Source organism: Mycteria americana, chromosome 1, assembly GCF_035582795.1.
Source record: "Mycteria americana isolate JAX WOST 10 ecotype Jacksonville Zoo and Gardens chromosome 1, USCA_MyAme_1.0, whole genome shotgun sequence".
In the NCBI taxonomy this organism is placed as follows: domain Eukaryota; kingdom Metazoa; phylum Chordata; class Aves; order Ciconiiformes; family Ciconiidae; genus Mycteria; species Mycteria americana.
Window position 1 is genome coordinate 11,293,459 of NC_134365.1, and position 25,182 is coordinate 11,318,640.

The following is a 25,182-nucleotide window of genomic DNA, read 5'->3' on the forward strand; positions in this document are numbered from 1 at the left end:
TTTTTTTTCCTGACTGCTTCACATCTACCTCACTGCTGATATCTGTTAGTTTGATTCTTTTTGTCTTGTTAGATGTCCACAATCCTCTGCTGAGAGGGTGAAATGATGTGAGACAATTGTATTGCCAGAGCCACTCAGGTATTCACCTGTAAGGACACGGTCTGTCAGCATGCATTGCATGTCCGTGCCTGACACATGGCAACGCTGTTTTGAACCCGAAGTGTAAAAAGCTGATGGAAACATGAGAGTTTTGCATATGACTGAGGTGTTCCTTAGGCTATGGCTATATATGTGGGGAAATACAAGCTCACTTTGCTGGAACCCTAAGCTATCTGGCAGGCAGCGTACGTAGCCATGTCAGCAGCAGCGCTGTGCTGGCTGATAGGTCGTGTGCGGAGGCAGGCTGCAGCAGCCTGGCCATAATACAGTGCTAACACGGGTTTTACGGTGGAAATGGCTCTTCTCCAGCCAGCTGGAAGCAGGCACAGAACACAGAATTTCTCAAGAAGATACACACTTTTACTGATGATTTGCTACTGCAGAGATGATCATTGTACTCCCTGTTTTTATAGCCAGAGAGTATGGTCCATGGGTTCCCACATGTTACTGCAAAGGAAATAATTATTTAGAATAAAATTCCGTACTTGGTGCTGTAGCACATTGTACAACTCCAGAGCCACATCCTTCCAACACAGCTAGCTGCTTTTTACTACCAATGTGTGCCATATTCGTCAATCCTCTTTCCCCAAGCTTGCCTCCCATCTATTTCTTCAGATTATCGTGAAACTCTGTGTAATACTCAGGCCCTCATTCATATAAGTAGCCAACCTTCCTGTACCACACTTTATCGGCTTCATTATCTGAGTTTGATAATCTTATAAGATGTCAGTCTTTTTATCAGTACTTTGCTGACATGGAGATTAAGTTCTTCATGTTCTTAAGTTCTTCACAAGAAAATCAGCTATAGGTTCTCCTCACTACTAGATGCGGGAGATGCTGATAATGCTTGAAGTCCCTGCGTTGATTTAAAGGACCCTCCTGGCCATGGAATGTCCTTTTTTTTTCAGGAGGCAAATTAAGAGAAATCATAATAAATTATAGTTTTCGGGTTCTTTCCTATCTGGCAAGGCTTTATCAGCTATAATATAAATGGAACCTATTCTGGCTTTTTGGAGCACCACTCTAATTTCTTACACAGATATAAATTTTATAATAGCGTGTTAGAGATTGCCTTAGCAATATTTTTTATAGCACAAGTAATTTTATGTGTGCTTCAACACCTTTGTACAGCTAGTCCTTTTAAAGTGTATTAGAGCTCTTCCTTAGTCCTTTTAAAGTGTCTTAGGGCTCTTCCTTTTTCTCCATTAAGCTGGTATATCACAGCTCAAACTGTGCTCCAAGATGACACTGTTGCTAATCAAAATAATCTGTATCCACATAAGAAAATGCAGACTGAAACAGTAGCAAAAATCTATTCTCCAGTCTGCATTGCAGATCTCTAATGCCTGCTACAGGGCTCATCTTTGCATTGGATTCCTAATGCCTTGGGTGGAAATTGTGTACGGGATGAGTGAGAAATACGCAGTGGTAAACTGATAAGTAGATATACGTGCTGCAGATAAGAGGAGTAGAAATTTGGCCATTTTTATTAGCTTGTGCAGGGAAGCTGATGCCGCCATACTTGCTCTTCTTTGCTCTATTAATTGTAGATTAAATCAGCAGTTCTGTAATCAGTTCCACATGGGAAGGTGCAAGTTAATTTTTCTTGTTACCTTTTGTGGTTTTCATGCAGGTTTTCACACAAGGCCAGAAGAATGTGCAGGATTAAGGACTAAGTTAAGGACCGGGAAGTATTAAAATGGATTTTTAATATCGTAATACAAAAAAATCAGATCCTCATTCTCAAATGATAGAGTGATGTGTTGAAAAGTATGTCTATGTAAATCCCCCCCCCGCCATGTTCCTACGGGTTTGTTTACAGCAGTGGTTCGACACACATTAAAAAGAAATAAAGACATTAATTCACTAAATACCTTTTAATATGAGAGTAGAGAAAAACTCTTCTATTAAAAGTAGTTAGTGAGTGAGAAATAGCGGAGCTATATCCGTTAACTACTAATATTTATTTCTAAACAATTTCCAGGATAACTATGAATGTGAGCTGTGTAAATGTTACATTTTTCTGTTACTGCTAAAATGTATTTGGAAGTAATCATTTCATGTATTCATGAATCATTGCAAAAGACTTCTGTATAAAATTATGTTTGTGTGTATATATAGATATTTACGTATACACACATATGCACATATGCACACATTTGAAGAACTAGGTGATCTGTTTAAAACTGCTGTGAAAATAACATTTCTTGTGTGGTTTTTTTTGGTTACTGAAAGTTAAAATTCAAAGTAATTTATTATTTTTCTGCATATAATTGTATTACATTTAAAATAACTTTGAAAAAGCAACTATAAGAAGTATTTTATAATTTTGTAATGAGCCACTGTTCTGCTGAATTCTTGTATCCAGTAGCCAGTGTCCTACATGATCACTTAAGTGCAGATGTGATCCATCACTATAAATTATCTTAAAGTCCATACAAAACATCCCCTAACTGTCTTACTTATGTACAAGAGGCTGTCTGATATGACCACACTTTCACCTGCAGGACCAGTTTCTGCTGAATGTTTAAAAATAACTTACCAATGTACAATTGAGTTAACTCTGCAGCAGAAACCACCTAGGAGAGCGTCTGGCCAAATTCACCCCAAAGGATGTTGATCAATGCAGTGAAAGGTCCAAATCAGCCCAGGTACAGCAGGAGCTTCCCGGGGGACTCTTCAGGACTGGCCAAAATTCCCACTTGGAAAGCTCCTGCACCAGTTAATGACTTTGCTGTGGAGGTGGCTGGGATTCAGTCATTCACCTTGGCTAAAGTGAGTCCTTTGGCTCAGATCAGTCCATGGTCTCGTCTGTGCAGAGTTCCTGGCCCTCTCAGGGAATTAAATGGCCCAAGTACACTGGATGTGCACACAGGCACAACCCTGATATACCACAGCGGTAATTCTGGAACTGGTTTGAAACTCACCCTGTACCCCACTTGTATGGTAAGCTCCGTCACGCTTGCACGTGTTCTCAGCAGTGGTGAGGCTGCCCCTGGAGTACAGCACCCATTTCAGGCCTCTCAGCTCAAGGAGGATGTTGAGAAAGGAAAGGAATCTAAGGATAACGTATTTTCCACACATACAGACTGATAAAAAGAACAAATTAGCCATCATACATAACAGCTACATACCTACATAAATGAGCTCTCCCTTTTAAACTGATAATAAGTATTAAGAATATGAGTTGTAAAATTATTTTCACAGCGCTTGAGGTATTGACAAAGTAGGCAATGCACCCTCATCCCCAACTATTATGTGAGTACCTCAGAACTACACAGCAATTCTGGCACTTGAGACAAACCTTTCTGATCTTTCATGTTCTTGCCAGTAGTTGAATGCATTTTGATTTACTTATGATTTGATGGAATGATTGCAGTGAAGGCCATCATTATGAAAATGAGTGATAAAGGGATAAAATGAGCATAAAAATCAAATCTTTATGTTGCAAACTATTTTACAGTGGTGTCAGTTTAAAAAAAAAGTTCTTTATAAATGAAGAAGGAATAGTGTTGGAAATCCTTGTGACTGTGAGAAAGGGAATACAAATATTATTGCAAAAGCTTACTAAGTTTAGCTGTAGATTCTGGTGTGGTTAGCATTTTAGTTCAGATCAGGAATGTACACATTGGATTCATATTGCAGAGTGATCTTGGTGCACACAAATTTTATTCCAGGTGAAAATTAACTGGAAGTTGTGCTTCAAGAGCACAACTAACGTTCTCTAACTGCTCACAGGCATTCAGTCCCCAGGACCAAGCTACAGCCAGTCCAAAGTAAAATGCCCCAAGTGCACCTGGTTTGGGCATTTGGTCCTCAGCATAACTGCTTTGCTCCCCAGATTTGCTCCTGATGTGCTTCAGTGTTTCCGAATATGAACATAGCTTCTGTTTCAGTGATGTTATTCAGGACATTTTCTAGCACCACTGTTTTCCTTGGGAAAATCCTGACATTTTGCAAGTGATGAAAAAACCTAGCAAGGTTTCGTAGCCTTTCCTTCCTTCATCCCTCCACTTTGTATTTCTTTGAAATTGTTATGATTTGAAGAAATTTATCATTAGATAGCAGACACTCACTGTTTGTAGAGGAGCAGGCCCACAGTAAAGAAGGAAAAAAGCAAGTCCTCTGAAGTCTTTTCTTTCGTTACTTCATTATTCCATTCTCCTGTCCATTCTTAAAGTATGAATTTTTCATTGTGGTACTGAAGCCGGAGCTCATCAAATTCCCCACAAGAATTTCAAGTAGAAGCTGCAATTACTGTTGTTCCGATGCTTCCAGCATGTTGTGCTTCATATTTACAGATGCCATTACTCTGTGCTGTAAAGTGTTCATTCTGGTGCAAGGAATTCTGGCTGTTTAGTGCTAACATCCAAAGGCCATGCTGAACATTTTAGGTATGTGCTGTGATTTTCCTCTGCTGCTTCCTTATTAAGCAGTGCAATTTTAATGTGTTTGTGTCATGAGTTAGAGTGGCTTTTTACTTAAAGTAATGGATTATATAGGATCACGGAAGTAAGCGCCATCGTGAAGATGGTAGATAACCAATAAAAGTGGACTGTCAGTGAAAATATTTTATAGCTGCTCAGCATCTTTTGGAAACAGAGCTATGTGAAAAAAATTACACTACAGACAACACAGAAATGATATGCTTTCTTTCAGCAACAGCTTTGTGTTTCTCTACTACCAGTTTTTTTGTTATTCTTCCTCCTTTCACTTTGCTTAAAACAGTTTTTTAGGGAGGATGAAAATGGTCAGGTTTTGCCTGGAGCACATGTGTAAATTTGCTTTAACCTTTTCAAAATGATTTTTTAAAAAATAAAAACTTATTGAAATACCTACGGGTAATTCCTTTTTTTTCTGTTTAGATAAGCTTCATTGAGTTCAGTGAAAAGAATCATATTATTTAAGTCCTCAAACAGTGAAATTATTTGCAGTAAGAGTTTTACTGGATTAATAGAATTTGGCTGAAAGGAACGTGTCATGGCATCCATTTTTTTCTTTGCTTAAGGCTAAAGCAGTGTTACATGAGTCTGAAAAATACTACGTCTACTAAGCATGTCTCTTAAGTAATGGGAGCTTCAGTGTTTGGCTGATTAAGCAGTTAAACTCTTAACTCTCGAGTAGGCTGTGCGTAGTTACAGAAGTGACTATCAAAGGACTAACAGAAGTCTGCACAAACCACCTGTAGCAGAAGATATGCAGACCAAGAAACATCCAAATAGGCAGTTGAAAATGCATAGCACAAATAAAACACGTGCTGTTTGCTAGTAACTGGAGCTTGAGGGTATGTTTAGCATATGGCTAAAACAATGAACTAAATGGTATGTATATGGTAGAAGATGAGAACTACTGGAAGAATGCATGAGCTAATGCATGAGGAACTTGGTAAATGTATGTAAAATAGAGCCATAGTTTGGATTCTTTGGATTCAAGCTACAAGACAGCTGAACTCAGCACTTTGCCAATTGTTAGGCTTGCTAGCATGATGCCATGAATAAAAAAAGCCCTGTGTGAGAAATCCAGTATCAAATTTTATGGCTGTGCAAGGTGAGTAATTATGTCCCTAGGAGGGGGTGGAGGAGCTCTAGAGGAATCAGTTGTGACCAGTCCATGAGCCCCTGTGGCCTGGAGTGCCTAAAGGTGACATGGCGCCTGGTGAAGTTAGAGAGCTGGTTGTCCCTGAGCGCTTGTCCCGTGCTTGTGGGAGCAGCGAGCTTGGAAAGGAGCGAGTAGCATCTCGCTTAATCCATTATCAAGTAGCTTTAGAAAGAAATGATGGCTTATCTTTTAACTATAGCCACATACAAAGCTGTTCGTTGGCTTTTCTTTTGAAATTTTAAATGCCCTGTTGGTTAATACCAGTTTTTCACAATGGAAAACTAGTAGGACTTGGTTTCTGTATTGCCGTGTAACTCTTACTCTGGAAGCTGCTAAAACCAATCAACTTATACCAGCTTAAAAGTAGTGCAAAGTAATGTAGAATGAGGTACATATTTTACTGCATCAGGTGAGTGCTGAGGATTTGAGTGGATGTGGAGAGGTACAACTGCTCTGGATGGTTTTGCTTGCTGCTTCTCTCTGAGTATTAGGGGGTTGGAGAGGTTAGGGGTTCGCAGGACTACGCTATTTCTGCTCACACTTTCTTGCCCAAAAGTCTAGTGAACCAATGACAGGGATGACGATTCTTTTCATGGTTCTGCCTCGATTTCCTTTATGATTTGGCAGGTCACTTGTAATTCGTTTAGCCTTTCAGGAAATACCAATTTGGAGCATGTAGTGTTGACAAAAGCCCAATAAACATAACAGAGAAGGTGGTCCCTTTTACTTGTCCAGATGACTGATAACAAATAAAAGGTCAGCTTCACATTTCATAGGTCACTTACTTTTTTCTTGTGGGAACAAAATCAATCTGCCCACTTTCCCTCCCCAAGACCGCTACCAATGGACTGTGTGAATGATGATGTGACTCTTCTTGTGCTGACATGCTTTTTGGATTGGCATTTGAAAGGAAATGGTAAAAGTAAAGAGTCAATGCAGTACATGTGCACTTGCTAAGGGATATATGATTTTAAGTAGAGCAAGAGACAATTTCAAAGTATCCCATCAGAAGCAGAGAAGAGAGAATTCTGTAAGCTTATCATGACAGTGAATAGCAACAGGTTTTACAACTTACTAGTCAAGAACATGCTACTTGATTATTTTGTATTTAGCAGTTGTCAAGAATATGGTAACCGAGCTGCCAATACCTTGCTTGTATAGGAAGGCCGATAGCCATCAGATACTTTTACAGTACATTCTGATGCGCATTCTCAATATCTCGTCATGTTGTATACTATAAAAAGAGAGTGTGTATGGAGGAAACGCCTGTATTTCAATATTAAAGTTTATATGCATAAACCTTTCATCTCAGCTAACACGATGTACTTAGGATGTAGATACCCAAATCTGACATGGTCATTAAGAATTTCATTATTTTTGTGCATAAATCTATTACTCTCTTCTTGTTTGGCCTTTTGATGGTACTCCCTCCATTTTGCTTTATTTTATCAAGAACTGCTTTTAGCTGTCTCAGTAAAGGGTTTCTACAGAGTTAAAGAACATGAAAATAGACCTGTATTGTGCATGCATTAATGCTTCTCCTGGTGTCTGATACTAGTGCTGTTTCTGTACTGGAAATGAGGAGAAGCTAGTGTTTTATGAGGAGTGCTTATCATAAACCACAGTTTAGAAATGTCTGATTTTGTGTTTGCAATGTGAAAGTAATTTATTCAGAGAAACAGAAGAACTATAAAAGATTTATGCACAATTAGGAGTTTAACTTGAGTAGAAATGTCAACATTTTTCTCCCCAAATGCTCTTCCGTGAAAGTACTCTCCTCTTTCCCTTGGAGGATATACAGTAGCCTACATAAATCAAAGTATTAAGTTGATTAAATATTAAACACAAATTCTAAACTTTCATTAAAGTGGTCTGTTACCTTTGTAAGACTGAAAGCTATCTCATCCTTCTTATCTAAAGTATCATCAGTTGTACTGCAGGCAGCAGATCTCACATAGCACTGCGCTCTCGCATTTTAAATGAAAAGAGATTATGTTTCAGCGACACGCTTAGAAAGGGGTATAAATGGATCAAATTTTGATTGTGCTACTTTGTTGTGCACTAAGGGCCTTTTAAACATCAGTCGAGCTCAGAATGCTTTCCAGATAGCCTGCAGCAATCACGATTGCTAGTAGAAAAAAGGCCATGTTAATTCTGCAAATGAGGGGTGGTCCGATGTCTCTGTCTTTGTTTACCTTCTTCTATGCCCACACAGACCAGGTGGTTGTAGATGTGGTAGACTGGCCCATTCTCAAGCTCTCACTTGAATTTAAGAGGGGGATTTTGTTGAGAGAGGCAGGTTGACAATGTAGCGAAGGGGAATATAGACTTGTGAAAGCTCCTGTACTATTTACCCCATGATTACAATTCTTAGGTGCAGCTCAGAAAGCCCAGGTCAGGCACTTGACTTCCCCACGCAGTCAATGATGAGAGGCAGAAACTTCCAAAGAAGCAATTTAGAAAGCCTACAGCGAGAACCTAAAGCAAATCACACAAATATCCCCCAGATTGTCATTAATGTAATGGAGGTTGAGTACATAGATCCTTTAGGCATTGAAAAATATCTCAGCCTTGTACTAGGAAAACATTCAGAGACTTCATTTGTACTCCCAAGCACTAAGCACTGTGTAAAGTTACAGTAAGGATATAGTCTTTATCTATAGAGTTAATCATGTAACAGAACACTAAAGGTGTATGAGTCAAACAAGCCACACATAATTAGTGCCAGATAAACGTACTCTGACTGTCTGCACATAAAGCACCTGCCTGCTACTGCCCCTTAGCTTGCAGACAACGAAATCCGTGAAGGCGTTTGTTGCCTTTACTATCTCCCGAAGCAGGGCTAATACAGAAAGAGCCATTGTAAGCTCTCTCAAATAACCCAGATGAAGCCAAGGTAAATTAAAATGATTCTGAATAGTACATTTAAGCATAAATACATTTCAAATCACTCTCTTTAATTTGAGGCCTGATTCATGATTTCTGAATGCAGTCCTTTAACAGCCTCTTAAATAAACAAGAGATTAGTGAAGGTGATCGAGGGAGGGAAATACAACTATTTGTATTCATAAAAGGCTCAACTCGGCGAAACTTACTTCTTGGCACATGGAGATGGCTCAAAGGATGGTGATCAGGTTGTGATCATTCAAATCACACTTAAGAATCCGGTCCTGTTTGGATCCCATCTGCTATGTTCATTTAATATAATGCCTGTAATCCACAGAGAAAGAAAATCTAGGACCTTCCAATGCACCTCTGAAGCATTAATCAGTAACTAGGATGTAAGAGATGAGCAATGGGACAGGCATTACATTTACAGCTGGCGTCACGGTCGCAGCGTTACGAATCAGTTTATATCTGGAGAAGTCTCTAACCTTTATTCTGTGCAATCTAACTAGAATCTTTGACAAAATTTGGATAATGGGTTGGTGCTTCTTGCAGGCAATTTTATTTTACTTACACATGTTGTGTAAGGTGTTTCAAGTACTACTAATTCGTTAGAAATACCTCTGCGTGAGAGAGTGTTTTGAGATAAGCAAATGGCATGCGCCTTACCATGCTGTGAAGTTTATTTTAACATGCATGCAATGGAACATGCAAGGAAGAACTTTGATATCAAAACTACTAGCTTATTTCTTTTTCTACTTGGTCCCCTTTTTTCCATTTTTTTTTTTTTTTTCCTGGAAAGACTTAAATAGACTCCATCCTAAATAGACATTAGATATTTCTCTCACTGGGCAAGAGAGAGGAAGGTGTTGTCTGATGAGTGTTAAGTCCAAAGGGCAAGTAGCATACAGAGAGAGATTTGCAATCTGAGCACAGACCTTTTTCTGTAGTGTTTTAAAATGTCAGATGCAGACAAACATAAGAAGAAAATTATGAAAAATATGCTTATGAAGAAGAAAATTGTACAGATTGTGACACTTTAGTGAATGAGTGTCTGGCAAAGGTATGACTCTACTCTTTCAGAACTATCTTTATGGTGAACATGAGAACACAGTTGTACTAAAGTTTTTGCCTTCCCTTCCATCTGGGGAATGTTACATATTCAGAGCTGTTGAGGCATTCAGTGTATCCTTGGAATCTGGTATGTTGTCACAGCAAAATTGTATTAGAGTCATGACAATGAAGAGAAATGCAGAAACTGCACCTAGTTTAAAAGGCTCCTTCGTCTTTCTCTAACGATATCGACAGCCTTTTCACCGAGCAATTTGGAAAGTGCCTAGGGTAGCATTTTATAAGTAAAATGAAATTTTTAAAAAAGTTGAAATGCTCTTGTTCACAGAGATTTATCTAAATTAAGCGCAATCGTTTAGTTTGCGCTTTTGCAGTATGAGAGCTGTCCCTTCATTCCTGCCTTCCGTCCCTGCCAGCTATTGCTCTCTTCTACTTACTGACACCCATCCAGGCCTAAATAAATGCAGCATGACCCTCCAGAGTTGACGTTTTCCCTGCTTGCCAGACTCTTTCTTATTTTCTTCTTTTCTGTTGCCTGAATACTTCATATCTGTGCCTTTTAAATACTCTTTAGTTACTTCTGATAGCCCAGGTTGGAACCGAGGCATCTCTTTACTTGTCACACTGCAGATCACAGCATAGGGAGAGGAAGCCTGAGGTGGAGAGTGGGTTGTGTTCTTTTCGTGATCAGATTCAAATTACTGTTGTTGTTTCCATTTGAATACCCTTCTTTTTCTTTCTTTTTTTTTTTAAAAAAAAAAAAAAGGAAATAAATCCTTTCCTAGATCAATATAAGTGAATCTGCAATTGTTTATTAAACTGTTAGTAGTGCGCTCCCTTCAGAAAAGCTATCACCACTGCTCTGGACTAAGACTTTTCTTAATTAAATACTATTTATGAGTCTGTAACTTAAAAACCCAGTACTTTATACGGGGAAACGAAAACAGAGAACAAGGTGCTGGAAAAGAAAATGGAATGCGCTCTTGTGATTTATCTGTTTTGCATAACACAGAGGGGCATTACTTTAGCAATTGACTTTTTTCCTTTGCTCACTGTAATGACTGCTAGAGATACTGATTTAATCAACCAACCATGCAAGTGCAATGATTGTGAATCAGATCGTTGTGAAGCAAACAAATGTTTCACAGTAAATTGCCAAGGGATACCAGCTACCCTGCTCTGTTTTTACTCAAATAGATTGTCTTTTAAGCAGCTGCCTCATAAAAAGCCTTCGCTATGTATGGACCTTTAATCAAAATGTCACTAAAGCCTGCGTTCTGGTATGCTTCATTTGAAACACATCCAATGCTCTTATTTATTAAATTGTCCGGCGTCGACTTCAGCCACCATTAACCCTAGTAAGCAAAGATGGATGAGGGAGTGACAAAAAGCTTGTATCAGAGCTGAGATCAGTTGTGCGTGTGTGATGTCTTGATCTATTTGTACATCCCTCTTGGGGACCATTGGGCAATTAAGTTCACCCATTTCAAACACAGCCCTTTCTGTACACTCTGATTTGATAGGAGAATGGGTAATTCCTGGTAATGACTACTACATCTGTTCAATTATATTGCATTGTATTGATGCTTAATTAGAGAATGTGTTGAAACTGGGGAAGGGGACGAGTGGAAGAGGGGAGCATTGGCTCCCAAGTGAATGTCAGAGACTCTTCCTTAATAGCCCGTCTTTTTAATGTGCATTGAATGCCCTGACAAGCATTGTGGCCTCCTGACCTTAGAGCATTTACCCCAGCCTGAGAAAGGAGAGTGAAGCCTCTTTGAGAAGGCATTGTTTTAAAGCTGAATTACATTTAATGCCATTCTTGTTTAGCTTTACTGTGAACTGACCCTTACAGCCCTTTGGCCCGCGTGCGCAGTTGGAAACCATTTCTGTGCCTGAGCTTTCTGAATCGAACACTTGCGGTCTCATCAAACAGGCTTTCAAAAGCGGAGCCCAAACGTCATGAGCACGTACTCTTATTTTTCTAAAGATTTATGTAAGTAATTTGTGAGAGTTCTTTTTCTTTTAAAGAATGAAGCTGAGACTTTTATATCACTCCAAGAATGACATTTAGCATTATCCTTCAATCTCCAGTTTCTGCAGATTTAAGAAAAATACTATATATCACTATTGGAGGATTACAACAGAAATATAAGACCTGCACAGCTGTTCATGACTGAACTGGCCTGTGAAGCCTGACACTAGCCATTTCAAAAGGTTAATTTTGAAAAGTAGAAGACTGAAATATGGTTTTGGTTGCTGCTGGTTCTTTACCGGGTAATTGCATCGATTTTTTTCTGGTAGTTTACAGTATTCTAGCACTTCTGATATACAGCTGATCTGTCAAACACCCTGGAGAAACTTAGTCATGATTTTAATGTATCTGAGGTCCACCTGCACCAGCCTGTGCAGACACTGTCCTGATCCTGTGATCAGGAGTTCTGACCTCCTCTCGGCTTGCTAACGTACAAAGAGTTCATGGATTTGGACCTCATATTGTAATGGACGGTTTTCAAAACTGTTTTCAAGACAGAAAACTGCAGTGTTTTGTGGGAACAGATTGACAACTCTTGAACAGGAGGAAAAGAATGCATTGATTATTTTCTCCTATACTATTATCCTTTTCAAATAATCATTAATATGCATTTGCATCCCAGGAACCACAACATGCCAGCTGTGCCTTTAGCAAAAACTCAGTGTAATTCAGCGCGACTTTGTGAAATGGAAAGAATTTGAAGACAGCATGGCTATGCTAATTTTGATGCTAATTTCTGTAGAAACTTAATATTCTGTACCAGCCTTTTGCTTGTACAATAATCTCTGCTTTGCGTCTTTTGCGTCTTTTGTTGTGATATTTTACTTTTTGTTTAAATGGCAGCACCGAATGCAGATATATACTATACATGCTATTACTACACATGCCACAGCAGTGGCACGTTAAGGAGGTGACAGCTTTGCACATTGGAAGTCAGGCTTTGAAAGGAAGAATATATTTGCAAATGAAACAGCTGATTAATTTGGATGTGCAGCTTTCAAGTAATATTATTTGGAGTACGCTGTACAACAAAAATTTCTTAAAATATATAATAATTTGAAAAAATATCATAAATTAGAAGAAGAGTAGCATTACATTAATGGAGTATAGCTGGAGTAATTATTTTTTTTCTTAGACTACACGGGTTTATCAGAAGTTGGCATTCTGCTATCTGATATAATAGATGTTTTATTTATGAATCCTTGTCATTATTAAACAAGAGGAATCAACATCACAGAGAACTGCATTTTAAAGGAGCTTATAAAATTTGAAGCTTGGTAGCAAACAGCTCATAGCTGTGTAAAAAACCCTGCACTTTTTTTGCCAACCTTTGTTGCTTTTTTCAGTGCTTAAACGATCATAGAATATTTTCAAAATGAATTTCGTATTAAATGGCCATTATAAATAACATATATTTTTAATAATAATAATTCCATACGGAGTTATAAGGAAGATTCTCTCTATACAATCAAGCCCTATCTTCCAGAGTGCATAAACACCTGCTTATCTTTAAGTGTCCCTCTGTTTTTACGTTTAACTTTTACATTTAGGCAAGCGGCAAACCCCCAAAAGGTAGACTTGCTGTACAGGATCTGACCGTGCAGACTGCCAGTTCAGCTGTGTACTTAAATTATATGACTAGCACCCCTTGCGCAGGTGGAATTCTTCACCTGCTCATGTACCTCACTGCAGCAAAGCTGCTGGCACAGGGCACAGCAGTGATTTGCTGGTGCTAGTGTCAGTCCTGTGTGTTGGGCTTCCTGCTGCTACAACCATAACCCACATCACACGCTCAGATAAATATAGAGAAGTGAGCAACTGAGCTCCCTGCTGATGTAATGCCATTGCCTCAGCTGCACTTACTTAATATATTCTATGAGAGGTGAAGTACTTTAATACCCATTTTTCTCACTTAAAAAAAACCCCAACAAACCCCCCTGATTTTTAATACAGGTACTGATTTATACCTCAGTTCCCTGAAAGACAGGGAGATACACTGATTTAAGAGGGTATCCATGTGTTGCTAAACTCAAGGGAAGTTTTGCTGTTCACTTCCTCAAAGTGTAGGTGGGGACAAAATCAGATGGACACGTGGCCGTTTCTCTGACCGCTTATATTGGCAGTCCTGTTAAGTATATACATTCGGTGCTGCATAACCTAAACCAAAAAAGGTTACTCTGTATACATTCAATGACAGATAATTTAAACAAAGAAAAGCTAAAGTTTTAATTTTTATCTGAATTACTATATATTTTATATTATTTTAATAAGGTTTTTTCAGTCTAAGGTTTGATCCTGTATTTCTTTGTCAGGCTGAGGCAGGCTTTGAATCAGTGTGATCATACCATCTCATGGTACAGTAATATGCTGCTGTGTTATGTAGACATTGTGCAGTCTCTATTTTCACACAGTTATACCTAGATACTACAGTTTCCTCATGTATACAATGAAAAAAGGTAAATATCCTACCGCTAACAGCAGATCAAACTAATTACATGCTTTAAGGTGATAAATATACGTGTCTTATCATGGTGGCCTGTATAGCTTGGTCAGTATGGAGAGCACACACGTCCAGTCCATATGTGTAGCTTCTGCATTCTAGATGCATGAAAACAAGACACTGCAATGGTAACGGCACAAACTGGGTGGCTCAGATGAAATTCTCACCGAGTTGAATTGGTGCACATGCGTGTGGATGAATGTGCATAAGTAAGTTTCTGAATATGTTCCTGGTTTGTATGAAACTTTCTTTTTTCCTTTAATCTCTTCTTTACTGTTATCCAATATGCCATATTTTAATTTCCTTAGACTTTTTTCTGAGGCTAAAATGTAATGCTTATTAGTTTTGGGGAAAGTAATTTCAATATAAATTATGGTTAAATTATGAGTGCGATATGTTAAACACAACTGATAAAATCATTTTTTGCCTGAAACGCCTTAGCAAAATTGTGCAGTTAAGCACTTTGTAAAGTTCCATTACACCGAGATTTATTTTTCAATCATTTTTTTAAGACATGCTTTTTTATCCTCCAAAGGCATTACACCATTAACAGACTTACCATATAATATAAACCCATCAAAAAATAGCAGCATTTACATATTACTTTGCATAGGGGCCAGCTTCTAATCCAGGTACCGTTGCTACAGTACTGGAAAACTGTAGCAATGTATGTGAGATTCAGTTTTGGTCTCCTTTTTACCAAATTGAATGTATGATTTTAGTGGAGTATCTGTGTTTGTATTAGAGTAATATGAACTTAGTCCAGGTTGCATTGGGCACTCTTTAAATACTAGTTATCAGACTAGTTATCAGAGGTGAAGCAAAGAGAGGATGAGAGGCATCCTAGGTGCTATTCTGGGGGAACTCCCATGGGGGCAAATACACCAAGGGCTCTCCAGTGGCTGCTCCTCCATGAGATCTATATGCTAGGCCATATGTTAGACCATTGCAATTTAAAACAAAATGATTGCGTTTCATCTAGTACAGATGAGAAACAAATTAGGGATTCTTCATTTTGACCTTATATTTCTCAGCCACAGAAATGGTAACTAGATTTTGAGTGTTTGATTGTTCTTTCAATGCTAAGCAATAAGTGCTACTAGATGTATATCTGATTGTAAAAGCCTTTGATGAAACACATCTGAGGACTACTGACAGTCATTTGAGCTGAAAATTTGTTATGTCTTCTCTGTTAAACTGTTTTAGCACTATAATCTTTGATAATTAAAACCGAATAATTTTTAAGGAGTTCTTTTTACAGCTTATAGTAATTTTGCAGCTGATTCTATTTGTCAGGCTTACGTTAAAGATTGAGCTTAAATTATTAAATGATATTTTGTGCAACAGTAATTTCCATTAGAGGATATTTTTCATGTTATTTGCTAGGAAGCTTTAGACTCCAAAAGAACACTTTTGGCTAAGTGAAGGGAAATATTTGTGAAGCAGAAGCTGTAATTATGAACATGTGTGGCTAAACACCTGTCAGCCACTTGGGTTGTACTGAACAAGCTTACAAAATAATATGACCATGCCCTGATCCTGGCTCTTGAAAGTGAACACCATATTTAAGGAATTCCTGGGTCACTCCTGTTTAACATCTGGATGTTTGGAAATCTACCACACACTTATTAAAGTGGAAAGTGCAGTTACAGATAAAGAACTGAACTGAAACATAAGGAGAGGGTATTTCAATGGGAGTGAGCAGCAGTGAGTAGGTCCAGCTGCTGGGTCAGAGGGTGCTATTCCCAGATCCATCCTTGAAGCCTTCTAATGGAGATATTTAGGCAAGGTTTTGTTGGAAGATGAGAGCAAAACAGCCGTTCAAGCTGCGCTCCAGGGTTACAAAAGAGATGTCGGGGTGAAGGAGTTAGTTGGGCCTAGAAGTTCTGGGTGAGGATGGAGAAAGGTTTCTGCTTTTCTAGGGCAAACACTGAGCAACTCACGGTGCCATCCCCAGTTGAGCATTTCCGTCCTGGAACCTGCCACTGAGACTCAATATTAAGAAGCAAACTGTTTGTTAGGACATAGGCAGTCACTGGGGTCTGACAGATCTGCCCTTCACTTGGCATTAGCTATTGACTTGCCACTGACTTTGTCCTGGAAGTCAGTGGTGGAACTTAGATCTCCTGAGCTGCTGGCCAAATCAGGGGGCCGTTCCTCCTCCTTCTGTCTGTACCAATGCTGCGTCACTGGGTTCCTAGTGCCCCATTTGTCTGTGGTACAGAGGGATTCCTTGAAAGAGCAGTTGGTAGAGCAGGCATTAGTGAGTGCTCCTGCGTGCTTGTTCTGTGAAGGCTATGATGAAGAGGAACCGTGTTTATGTAGAGAAGGAATGTTTGGAAAAAAATGGGAAAATCGTACTAGCTTCTGTGCCTGGATGGCTTAAGCATGTGAAATAAATAAGAGCTTAAAAATTCCAAGTCTAAACATTAAAATGTCTCCTACTAAAAATCCAGTGTATCCTGAAGAGTTTTCTGTCTACATTGACCCTTTCTACAGAATGACAGATATGACACAGAAATTATGTCTTGCTCCCCAAATGTTTCAGTTTGACAAATGTAAAAGAACTATCTCAAGCAGGGATTTTACAATTTGAAAACAGGAAAGAGCAAAAGGGTCCCTCTGGCCTTGGTTATTGGGACTGTCTTTCTTACATCTGGAAAGTCCTTGCAGACTACATGGCCAGCAGCTTGTCACATTTGGGCAGATAAGACAGTCAAAGAGGGCAAAGAAACAAAGTACTATTTTTTTCTTCTTCTTGCCAGAAGAGGAAATATCTTTACCTATGGAGTAGATGATGCATTTTGTGCACCCATTTGCATGCACAGAGATTGCATAGCTTCCCTATTTTCCTCACTCAGTGCAGTAGCTAAATGTCATGAATTAATCTGTGCTTTGCTTTTATTACACAAAAGTTCTTCCAAACATTTATACAAAATTATGCGATACATTTTTCAACAGAGAGCTGGCAGTGGATATACATGCCTGTATCATTATCGCATTGGAATAAGGTGGGATCTCCCAACATTGCAGCATACGCTCCTTTTCACTTAAATTTCCGAATCCTTAACTTCTTTGCAAGTTGCTATTTACTATATGTAGTATTTATACTATACTTGTCAACTGTCATACCTTCACATAGGCCATTAGTAACTTTCCACACAACAGAAAGAGGAGTATTGGAGGGCGGTTTGGCACCCTGAGGGGTTCATAACCGTAGACGTTACAGAATGAGGTGAACATGTCTCTAGATGATGAATTTAAATCTCCTCCAGTCTGTGGCATCTAATCGGACTGTTACAAATCCTATAGTAAGATCTGGAAAATTCACAAATGCTTATATGGGCTACTTTGCCTTAATTTGTTTTTATATCTCATCTTAAATTACATAACTCTCTTTTATTCATTTTCTGGCTATGCAGTGGAGATTCAAGAGCTTGATCTGATAACTATGGGATTTTAGTGAACTTTGCATCAGTTTCTCCATAGCCAACCCTTTTCTTTCCCTGATTTACAATCAGTGGGATTTTAGCACACTGTGACAATTTGTTCAGTATTTCACAAAACCTGCCTTTATTACTCCTTCCAAAGTCTGGTTCTCTATAAATCTATCCATCCGCCCACGTATCTGAAATACGAGTACTGTCAGCTTAATAGGTCATCAAAATATATAGTGGTATTAAAACTCAGTAGTTTTGCAGTAGGAAGTATAAATGCAGCAACACGGGTAATTTCTGTGTAGAAGGTTAGTAATTCCATTGTAACATATGTCTTCTTTCACATGCCTTCTATAAATTTCAATAACAGTTTCTGTTTGCCCTTTAGTGTTGCCTAAGAGGGACACAGAATGGTTGAGAATCCTGCTTTTATGATAATTTTGTAGCCTTTCCTCCCTCCTTCACTGACAGCAAATCGTCTAAAAAGCATCTGATCCTGAAAGTGAAGGTTTTTCTGAGCAAGAAAAGAGAGTGGAGTTAGCTTGAAAAAATATAGCAAGTCTTGCTCTCACTCTTTCTGAGCCTAATCTCATTTATCTTCATTTTTCAAACACCACTTTTCTATTGAATTAGGAGCAATGTGTTATGTATTTTTTTCCTTTTTGATAATCTAAGAAATATTGACCTATTTTGAAAACACTTCTTCCTCTTGCTACTTACAGCTTTCATTACTTTAATTGTTGTTATTTTTGTATGCAAGAACTATTCAGAAACTTGAGCAAAATGTAATCTTAACTGAGGAGAGCTGGATGTGGATGTCCAACATACCAAGTGACTTCAGTTGGCAGGGTTAAGTTCTACACCTGCCTCTTTAGATTATAAGACATTATCCAAGCAGAAGTCAGCTAATGGACCTTAAGTTAGTGTGAGTGATCTACAAAGCTATGGCGTATAATCACATGAATCTACTTTCCTTGAAGTCAGCAGAAAAACATTGCATCAGTTTCAGCAGGAAAAAGGTTATAGCCAGGCTGTCCTACATCTAGATCTCTTGGTTTCTTTTACCCTTGTAATAGAGCAGTGCTCTGTTCTGCAAGTATAGTTTGGTATACAGGTTTAACATAAAAATAGGTTTTAATGAAGTTAAAAGCAAGATTTCTTAGTCTGGCACCTGCTATATTAAGTTCTACTTGGAGCGTGACAAGGGTGTACCTGTGAAAATCCTCTGACTTTAGGAAATATAATTGTCCTACTTTAAAAAAAAAAAACAAAAAAAAAAAAGGAAAGAAGAAAAATGAAAGAAAAAAAAAGCTTTCTGTGCTGTCAAAATAGCTGTTATGCTAGGTTGGCTAATAGTGTAATGTGGATGGATGGCTCTGTAGTGTTCTGGCTGTTTCTTCATCAATCTGGTCGGAGCCCAGGCGGCAGCAGCAGGGTTGTACCTTCTAATTCCCCAGTAAATGACCCGTGTCTGTCTGTCTTTAATCAGACCGTCCCCTTCATCATTCAAATCACTTAGAAGTTGCTATGGAAAGGCACGTGGGCAGTCCTTTTGTCTAGTCATTGCTTAATATGGCAAAAGCCTGTGTGTGGGAGAAGGGGGTTAAAATCAATTGTAGTGCAAAATGTAGTCACCTTTCAGTGGAACATCCATTGCAATGTTCGTGCCAAACTAATAACGGTAGGAACAAACTAACCTTTTGTACAGGCTTTCTCTTGGTGCCCTTTGCAGAAAAAAAATGACTGCTGCTTCTTTAAGTCATGGGAGCTCACGTTTGCTGTGACAGCTTTCCAATTGTTAAATAAACTCTGACCATGAGCAGCTGTCAGACAGATATTACACTACAGGCTTCAGTTAAAAGGAGCACCAGAAAAGCATTTCACTGCCTAAAGGCTCTTGTTTCATTTTTTTAAAGACATGTTTTTTTAAAAAAATTACAATGAGATAATGTGATTCCTTAACTGAAAAAAAAAGTTGCATTTTAAACATTCTGCCAAATTTTCCCATGAAAGTTATAGGATGTGATTGTGTCCATTTCTGAAAAACAGTCTATGAGGAGCATGAAATAGCTCAAATGTACACTTTTGTCTGGTGGCAAGATGGGAGAATTGAGATGCAGACATACTGACATTAGATCTTATAAATAGTAATGTTTATTACTATTTATAACATATTAACATTAATAATATCATAATGTTATAATTATGTTATTTAAATTCTTGTGGGAAGGCAAGAGTAATTATACTGAGCTTCCGCAGAGCTGTAGAATGCCATTTTATCATTTGTACTCTTGATAGTAATTTAGAAAAACCCTTCCGAAGTTACTACTTTTTATTATGTTGGACCCTGCTGTACTAGCTGTTGTATAGGCAAGTAAGAAAAGGACAGTTTCCACTACAGAAGGTCTAATAGGCTAAGATGAATATGCAAGAAAATAATCTTTTAAGGTAAATATACAGTCAGTTCTGGAAGAAGCATTATTTACATTTAAGTTACAGCTGGGGAGGGAAATTGCCATTAAATTAGAATGAAGGTGGACTTCTTCCTGTTCCAGTTTAGAAACTGATATTGTCTACCCTAACCTGCCTAAAAGTCAAGCATGTAGCCTAGCTACGCTGGAGAACCTGGGCTAGGAATCAAAGCTGTCTAGGGCTCCACTAGAGGCAATGTAGGAGATAGGTAGATCAGCTCACCTGGCTGAGGATAGAATGGGTCAGCTCTGGAGATGCCTTTTTTCATTGACTGAAGCAGAAGCCTAGTTCAATTGCAAATTAAAACAAAGAAAACAAAACCTAGTCTGGATGACTAACTTCAAAAGGCAAGGTATGGGCTAATTGTGTGGAGGCAGGAATTCTAGACAATATGTAAGGAGTATTTATTGCAAAATCAAGAATATTTTTGCAAGTTAAAGAGGAAAATGATCCATCTTTCATTTACAAGTAATAGTAGTAATAAGTAATTCATGTTTTGAAGGGTAACTAACTTCTTTCAAAATTTCAAGTTCAACTAACTAACTAACTAACTAATACATGTTCTCACCATTCCAGTTTCCTTTTAGGACAGAGAGGAATATATCCAGTAAAAATACAAAGCAGTGGGAAATGAAAAAAGTCAATTTAAAAATCAATCCTCCCTGATTTTTTTCTATCGACTCCTCTTAGAAATAACACCCAGAATTTTTATAACTGAAGTGGATCATAAAAAAATCTCAGTGTGTTCAATTATTTATTTTATGCTTTTGAAAACACTTTTGGGTAATGGGTTTCACTTTTTCACCTTTCATATATCTCATTCTTTCACACAGAAAAATAGAAGCCATTCAAAAATGGAAGATGATAGGATTTTTTTGCTTTTGTTCATACTTGTGCGTATGAGTTGGTACTGTTCCCACAGATACACGTGATGGGCTTAAAGCTACGATAAACATAATGCCCCATAAGAGGTGATTTTTAACAAACTGATTTCTATACAGAACTAAATGTTTATATAATATAAGGGTTTTGTGGAGATTTAAACCAGGAAGTGAATTTATTTTACATCAGATTTTGGAAAGCAAAGTATAGAAGGGAAGGTTTGGGAGCATTAAAACAATAATGGAATCAATTGTAATAATCAATGAAAATGTAATTGGTCCCTAGATCCCAACATACATCACACTCCTGTGGCCATGTTAGATATATAAGATGTGAATGAGCGAAGAAATAAGGCAGTAAGAGCACTCTTGGTGATGCAATGCAAAAGGAGAAAGCAAATACAGACTGTGACTGTCTTGACCTGTTGCACGTATTAACTTCTGTTGAACCTCCATGGAAAAGCATCAACACTAACTTGTTACTTGGATTGGAGATAGGTAGCAAAGTGACTCAAATGGTGCAGCAAACATTCGCCAAAGAATGGCAAATAGCCTGAAGTTTGGTCAAATCACACAAAGGGTAAGACGTGTTAAGAAAAATCTAGAGAAAGGGCTGCTCGGTTACAGTGGGTAAAAGGAGTGTTTGGACACCTGTTAAAAGATCGTGTCTGTCTGAAGGGCTTTCCCTTAGCATGCTTTGCTTTGCAAGTGTTTAATGGGATGTTAAGCCCTGCAGCAGAGAGTTCTGGTGGGGCACTGGAGGACAAACTCATGGAGTCTCCAACCTTTTTACTCATTCTGTTACCGCTCTAACTTTCTCAGGATTTGTGAAGTAAGTGGGGGATATACCAAGTTAAGACGTAGGCCCATTTTGAGGTAAATCCTCTTTTCATGCCACAATGTGGAGGCAGTACCTCTGGAAATGACGTATCAGTAAGATTTCCATTGAAGACACTTGCTCAAGCCCTTCTTCCAAGACCCACTCCGATAGTTTCCCACTGAAAGTGAAGAGGTTTACTCTTACTAATTTATTAGCAGTTTGTTACTGATCAGCTATGAGATGATGGAATTCCTAACAACTGTTCTAGTACCCATCAGTCCTTTTAAAGTGCCAAAGGGTTTGTCCCCGTAAGCACTTTTTACATTCCATGTTACAATTTTTTTTTTACAACTTTCACAATTTTCTGTGCATCTTTTTTCCTCATGGAGAATCCAGTGAGTATTTTATACAGTGGAACTCCTCCTGTCAAGACTTCAGAACTATTTTATTTAGAAGCATTGTTTTAACAATCTTTTAAAAGAGTTTTTTAAAGCTTGACCCAAATTAGAAAGAATACGTGCAAGCTAAAAAAATTGTTCATGGAAATCTAGATAATCACAACCTGTGTGATAAGCTCTCCTCTTGCATTATTGATTTGGCATACATAGTTGTTCAATCAATATAATCTTCTTCCCAAAATATTGGAATTATAACTGAGCGTTCTGCCATCTGGACTATAAGTCAGTCTTCGTCGAGTGCACTGAGCAGATTTTAAAGGGTAGACAGTCTTATGAAAGCTTCTAGCCCCTGGGAACTAGATAAATTGAAATTGCTCAGTGATGAATGAGAGTAATGAAATAATTTCAGTCTAAAACTTTTTCATGACTTCTTTTTTTTTTTAATTCAGGGTGTTTTAAGATGTAATTTTTGTATGTCTGAAACACCTGGAATCCAGTGAGGAAATAATGGAAGTGCTGTACAGACAGAGCGAAATCACTGTTCTTTATCCAAAGATTTGGAAGGGAAAAATAAAGATATGACACAAGAGAAAATAAAGGATATGGCAGAATAGATGAGAGTGTCGAACAAGCCAGGCCAGGGGCTGGAGGGAGGATGAAAACATCCTGGGCAGAAGCTATGGTTAATGAGATTACTAGTTCAATTTCTGCTACAGATTTTTTGTGAAGGCCTCAAAGACACTTTGAGCTAAACCTTCAAAAAGTTCTTGTTTACTGTGTCAGAGCATTCTGCTTGTGGGAAATAGGATTCAAATAGGATTCATGAGAGACAGTATATTGATTGGGGAGTGACCCACTATTGATTGAGAAGAGGGATTTGTCTTATATTTGGCACTTTTGTAAAACTTAGTACCTTCCTGTCTAGGTAGTTCCCATCCCTATCTGTGCACGTGTTATTTTGGGCTGCCAGAAGGTCCTTCATGTTAGATGTCACAGCCCTAAATCTTTTGTGTTTGGATGACTAATCACTTTCTTCTAAAGCATGAGAAAGGATCCTTTAATAAAAGTAGCCAAGTTGCAACTCCATAATAGAGATTGTGCCCTTTTAAGATATTGATTGTGGTTTAACAAAAAATATATTAATGACCATGGAAAGAAAGAGTAAAATCAGTCCTCCACATTCTTTCTTAGTCTTCCAGATTTTCCATATTAACAAAAAAGGAGTCTCTCTTTTTCCTGTCTTTCCTACTTTCATGAATTATCTAAGCAGTCATTCCTTGGGTATCAGATTAAGGCTAGGAAATGGCTAGGATAAATATATGTATCTGTTCCAGATTTCAGAGCAGAGTGCTGTGGTAATGGCAGGGATAATACGATAGATGAGTTGGAGATCAAACTTTCTGGCTAGGCAAGCAACACAATCTTCTTCTGAACATGGACCTCACTGGAATAAACTTGTACCGTGGTTCCTTCAAAATGTGACATGGCACAGAAACACAAAAACTGTATTAGATCCAATGCTTTTCCAAAGAGTCAGGTTTAGTGGGTACAGGGAGCTGAGCACGCACAGCAGCAAATCGCTGCCTGTTCCCTGGTGAAGAACAGCAGCCGAGAGCAGGCGCACGTTGCCAAAACAGCTCGTGCCACCTATGCCCACTGCTGCCTGTCCCGCGGCTGCTTCCTTAGAGTGTCCGGAGAGGGACTAGAGGTCAGAAGATTTATTCTGGTTTATCGGCCTGCTCCCAGTTGCTGTTTTTCTCTGCTTGTGCTCTCTGTTGGGAGAGAGACCTCAAAGGCTTCAGGAAAGGTGTTGCTGGGAGTGAGCTGCAGGTCAGGCAGGTTGTCCTGGCAGGCAGCGTACCAGCTCTGTTGCGGTGAACTTTGCTACAGCTAGTGATAGATACAATGGCATGCTTGGTTTACAGCTGGCTTAGTGTAGTGGCCACCACAGAAAACTGTATGAGAAGAATCAGGTCATCAAGGCTGGGTAGAGGCTCTATTGCAAAAAAAAAAAAAAAGAAAAAAAGAAAAAAAGAAGGTAAGTTAGGCTCTATTGCATGTGGAAACAGACCTTGGTACCTGTCAAGGAGGCAGCTACAGTGATATACTTGATGGTGAAGACAGTGTCTGTCCTGGAGAGCAGCAGGCAAACTCCAGCTGATGAAAAGTAAAAGAAAAAACAAAACAAGTGGCTTAGATTGGAGTCAGCGAAAGAGAACACCATCAGGGTGTAGCTTGAATATTTTGGCCCATTCCAAGCTTATTATATTTTAGCAATCAAAGATGAGTCTTGTACATCTTGTATTCAATTTTATCAACATATTGTGACTTTTTGCCCTTTTCTTGTGCTATATAATTGTATGCAAGTTCTATTTGCCAGTGATCTGATTGGATGCCTCTCTTTTCTTTTTGGTTTCTGTAGGATAAAATCATGGGTGGATAAGATGCAAGAAGATCTTGTGACATTAGCACGAACTGCAAGTGGAGTGGACCAGCTTGCTGCGGTGAGTAAGAAGACACGCCTTAGACTGCAATAACTAGAAAGTGAAGTGAATGGTGTGGCATCATCTAGGCATTACAATCAGTTCATCCCAACATAGTAAAAAGATTTTGGGGAACTAAACTCTTCAGTGCTTACTGAGAGAAATGAATAACACAGACATCCATCAATTCACTCTCTTAATGTTGCAGCACTTGCTCATTGCTAATATTTAATCAGCTTTGCAGTATCAGGCATAAGGCTTACCATTGTTGCAATGCTTCCACCTGAAGCAAGTGCTTTTATGTTACATGTTTGTCAAATACGGTATCCAGGAAGCAACCATTCACAGCAGTGGAAAATTCTGCTCTCTATTAACAAGGGAGGCTATTTTTCTGACACATATTTCCTGAAATGAGGCAGCTTTTGATTAGAAGAAACATAGA

At 38.5% G+C, this 25,182-nt stretch overlaps 1 protein-coding gene across 6 annotated transcripts in view; it reads left to right on the forward strand.

Moving 5' to 3' along the window:
* CACNA2D1 (calcium voltage-gated channel auxiliary subunit alpha2delta 1) overlaps window positions 1-25,182 on the forward strand; it is a 434,905-nt gene that overhangs the window by 33,440 nt on the left and 376,283 nt on the right. For all 6 annotated transcript variants that reach the window (XM_075489919.1, XM_075489999.1, XM_075490084.1 and 3 more), the window contains exon 2: window positions 24,680-24,761. In XM_075489919.1, coding sequence (XP_075346034.1) covers window positions 24,680-24,761 — 82 coding nt within the window. The remainder of the gene's footprint in view (window positions 1-24,679; window positions 24,762-25,182) is intronic.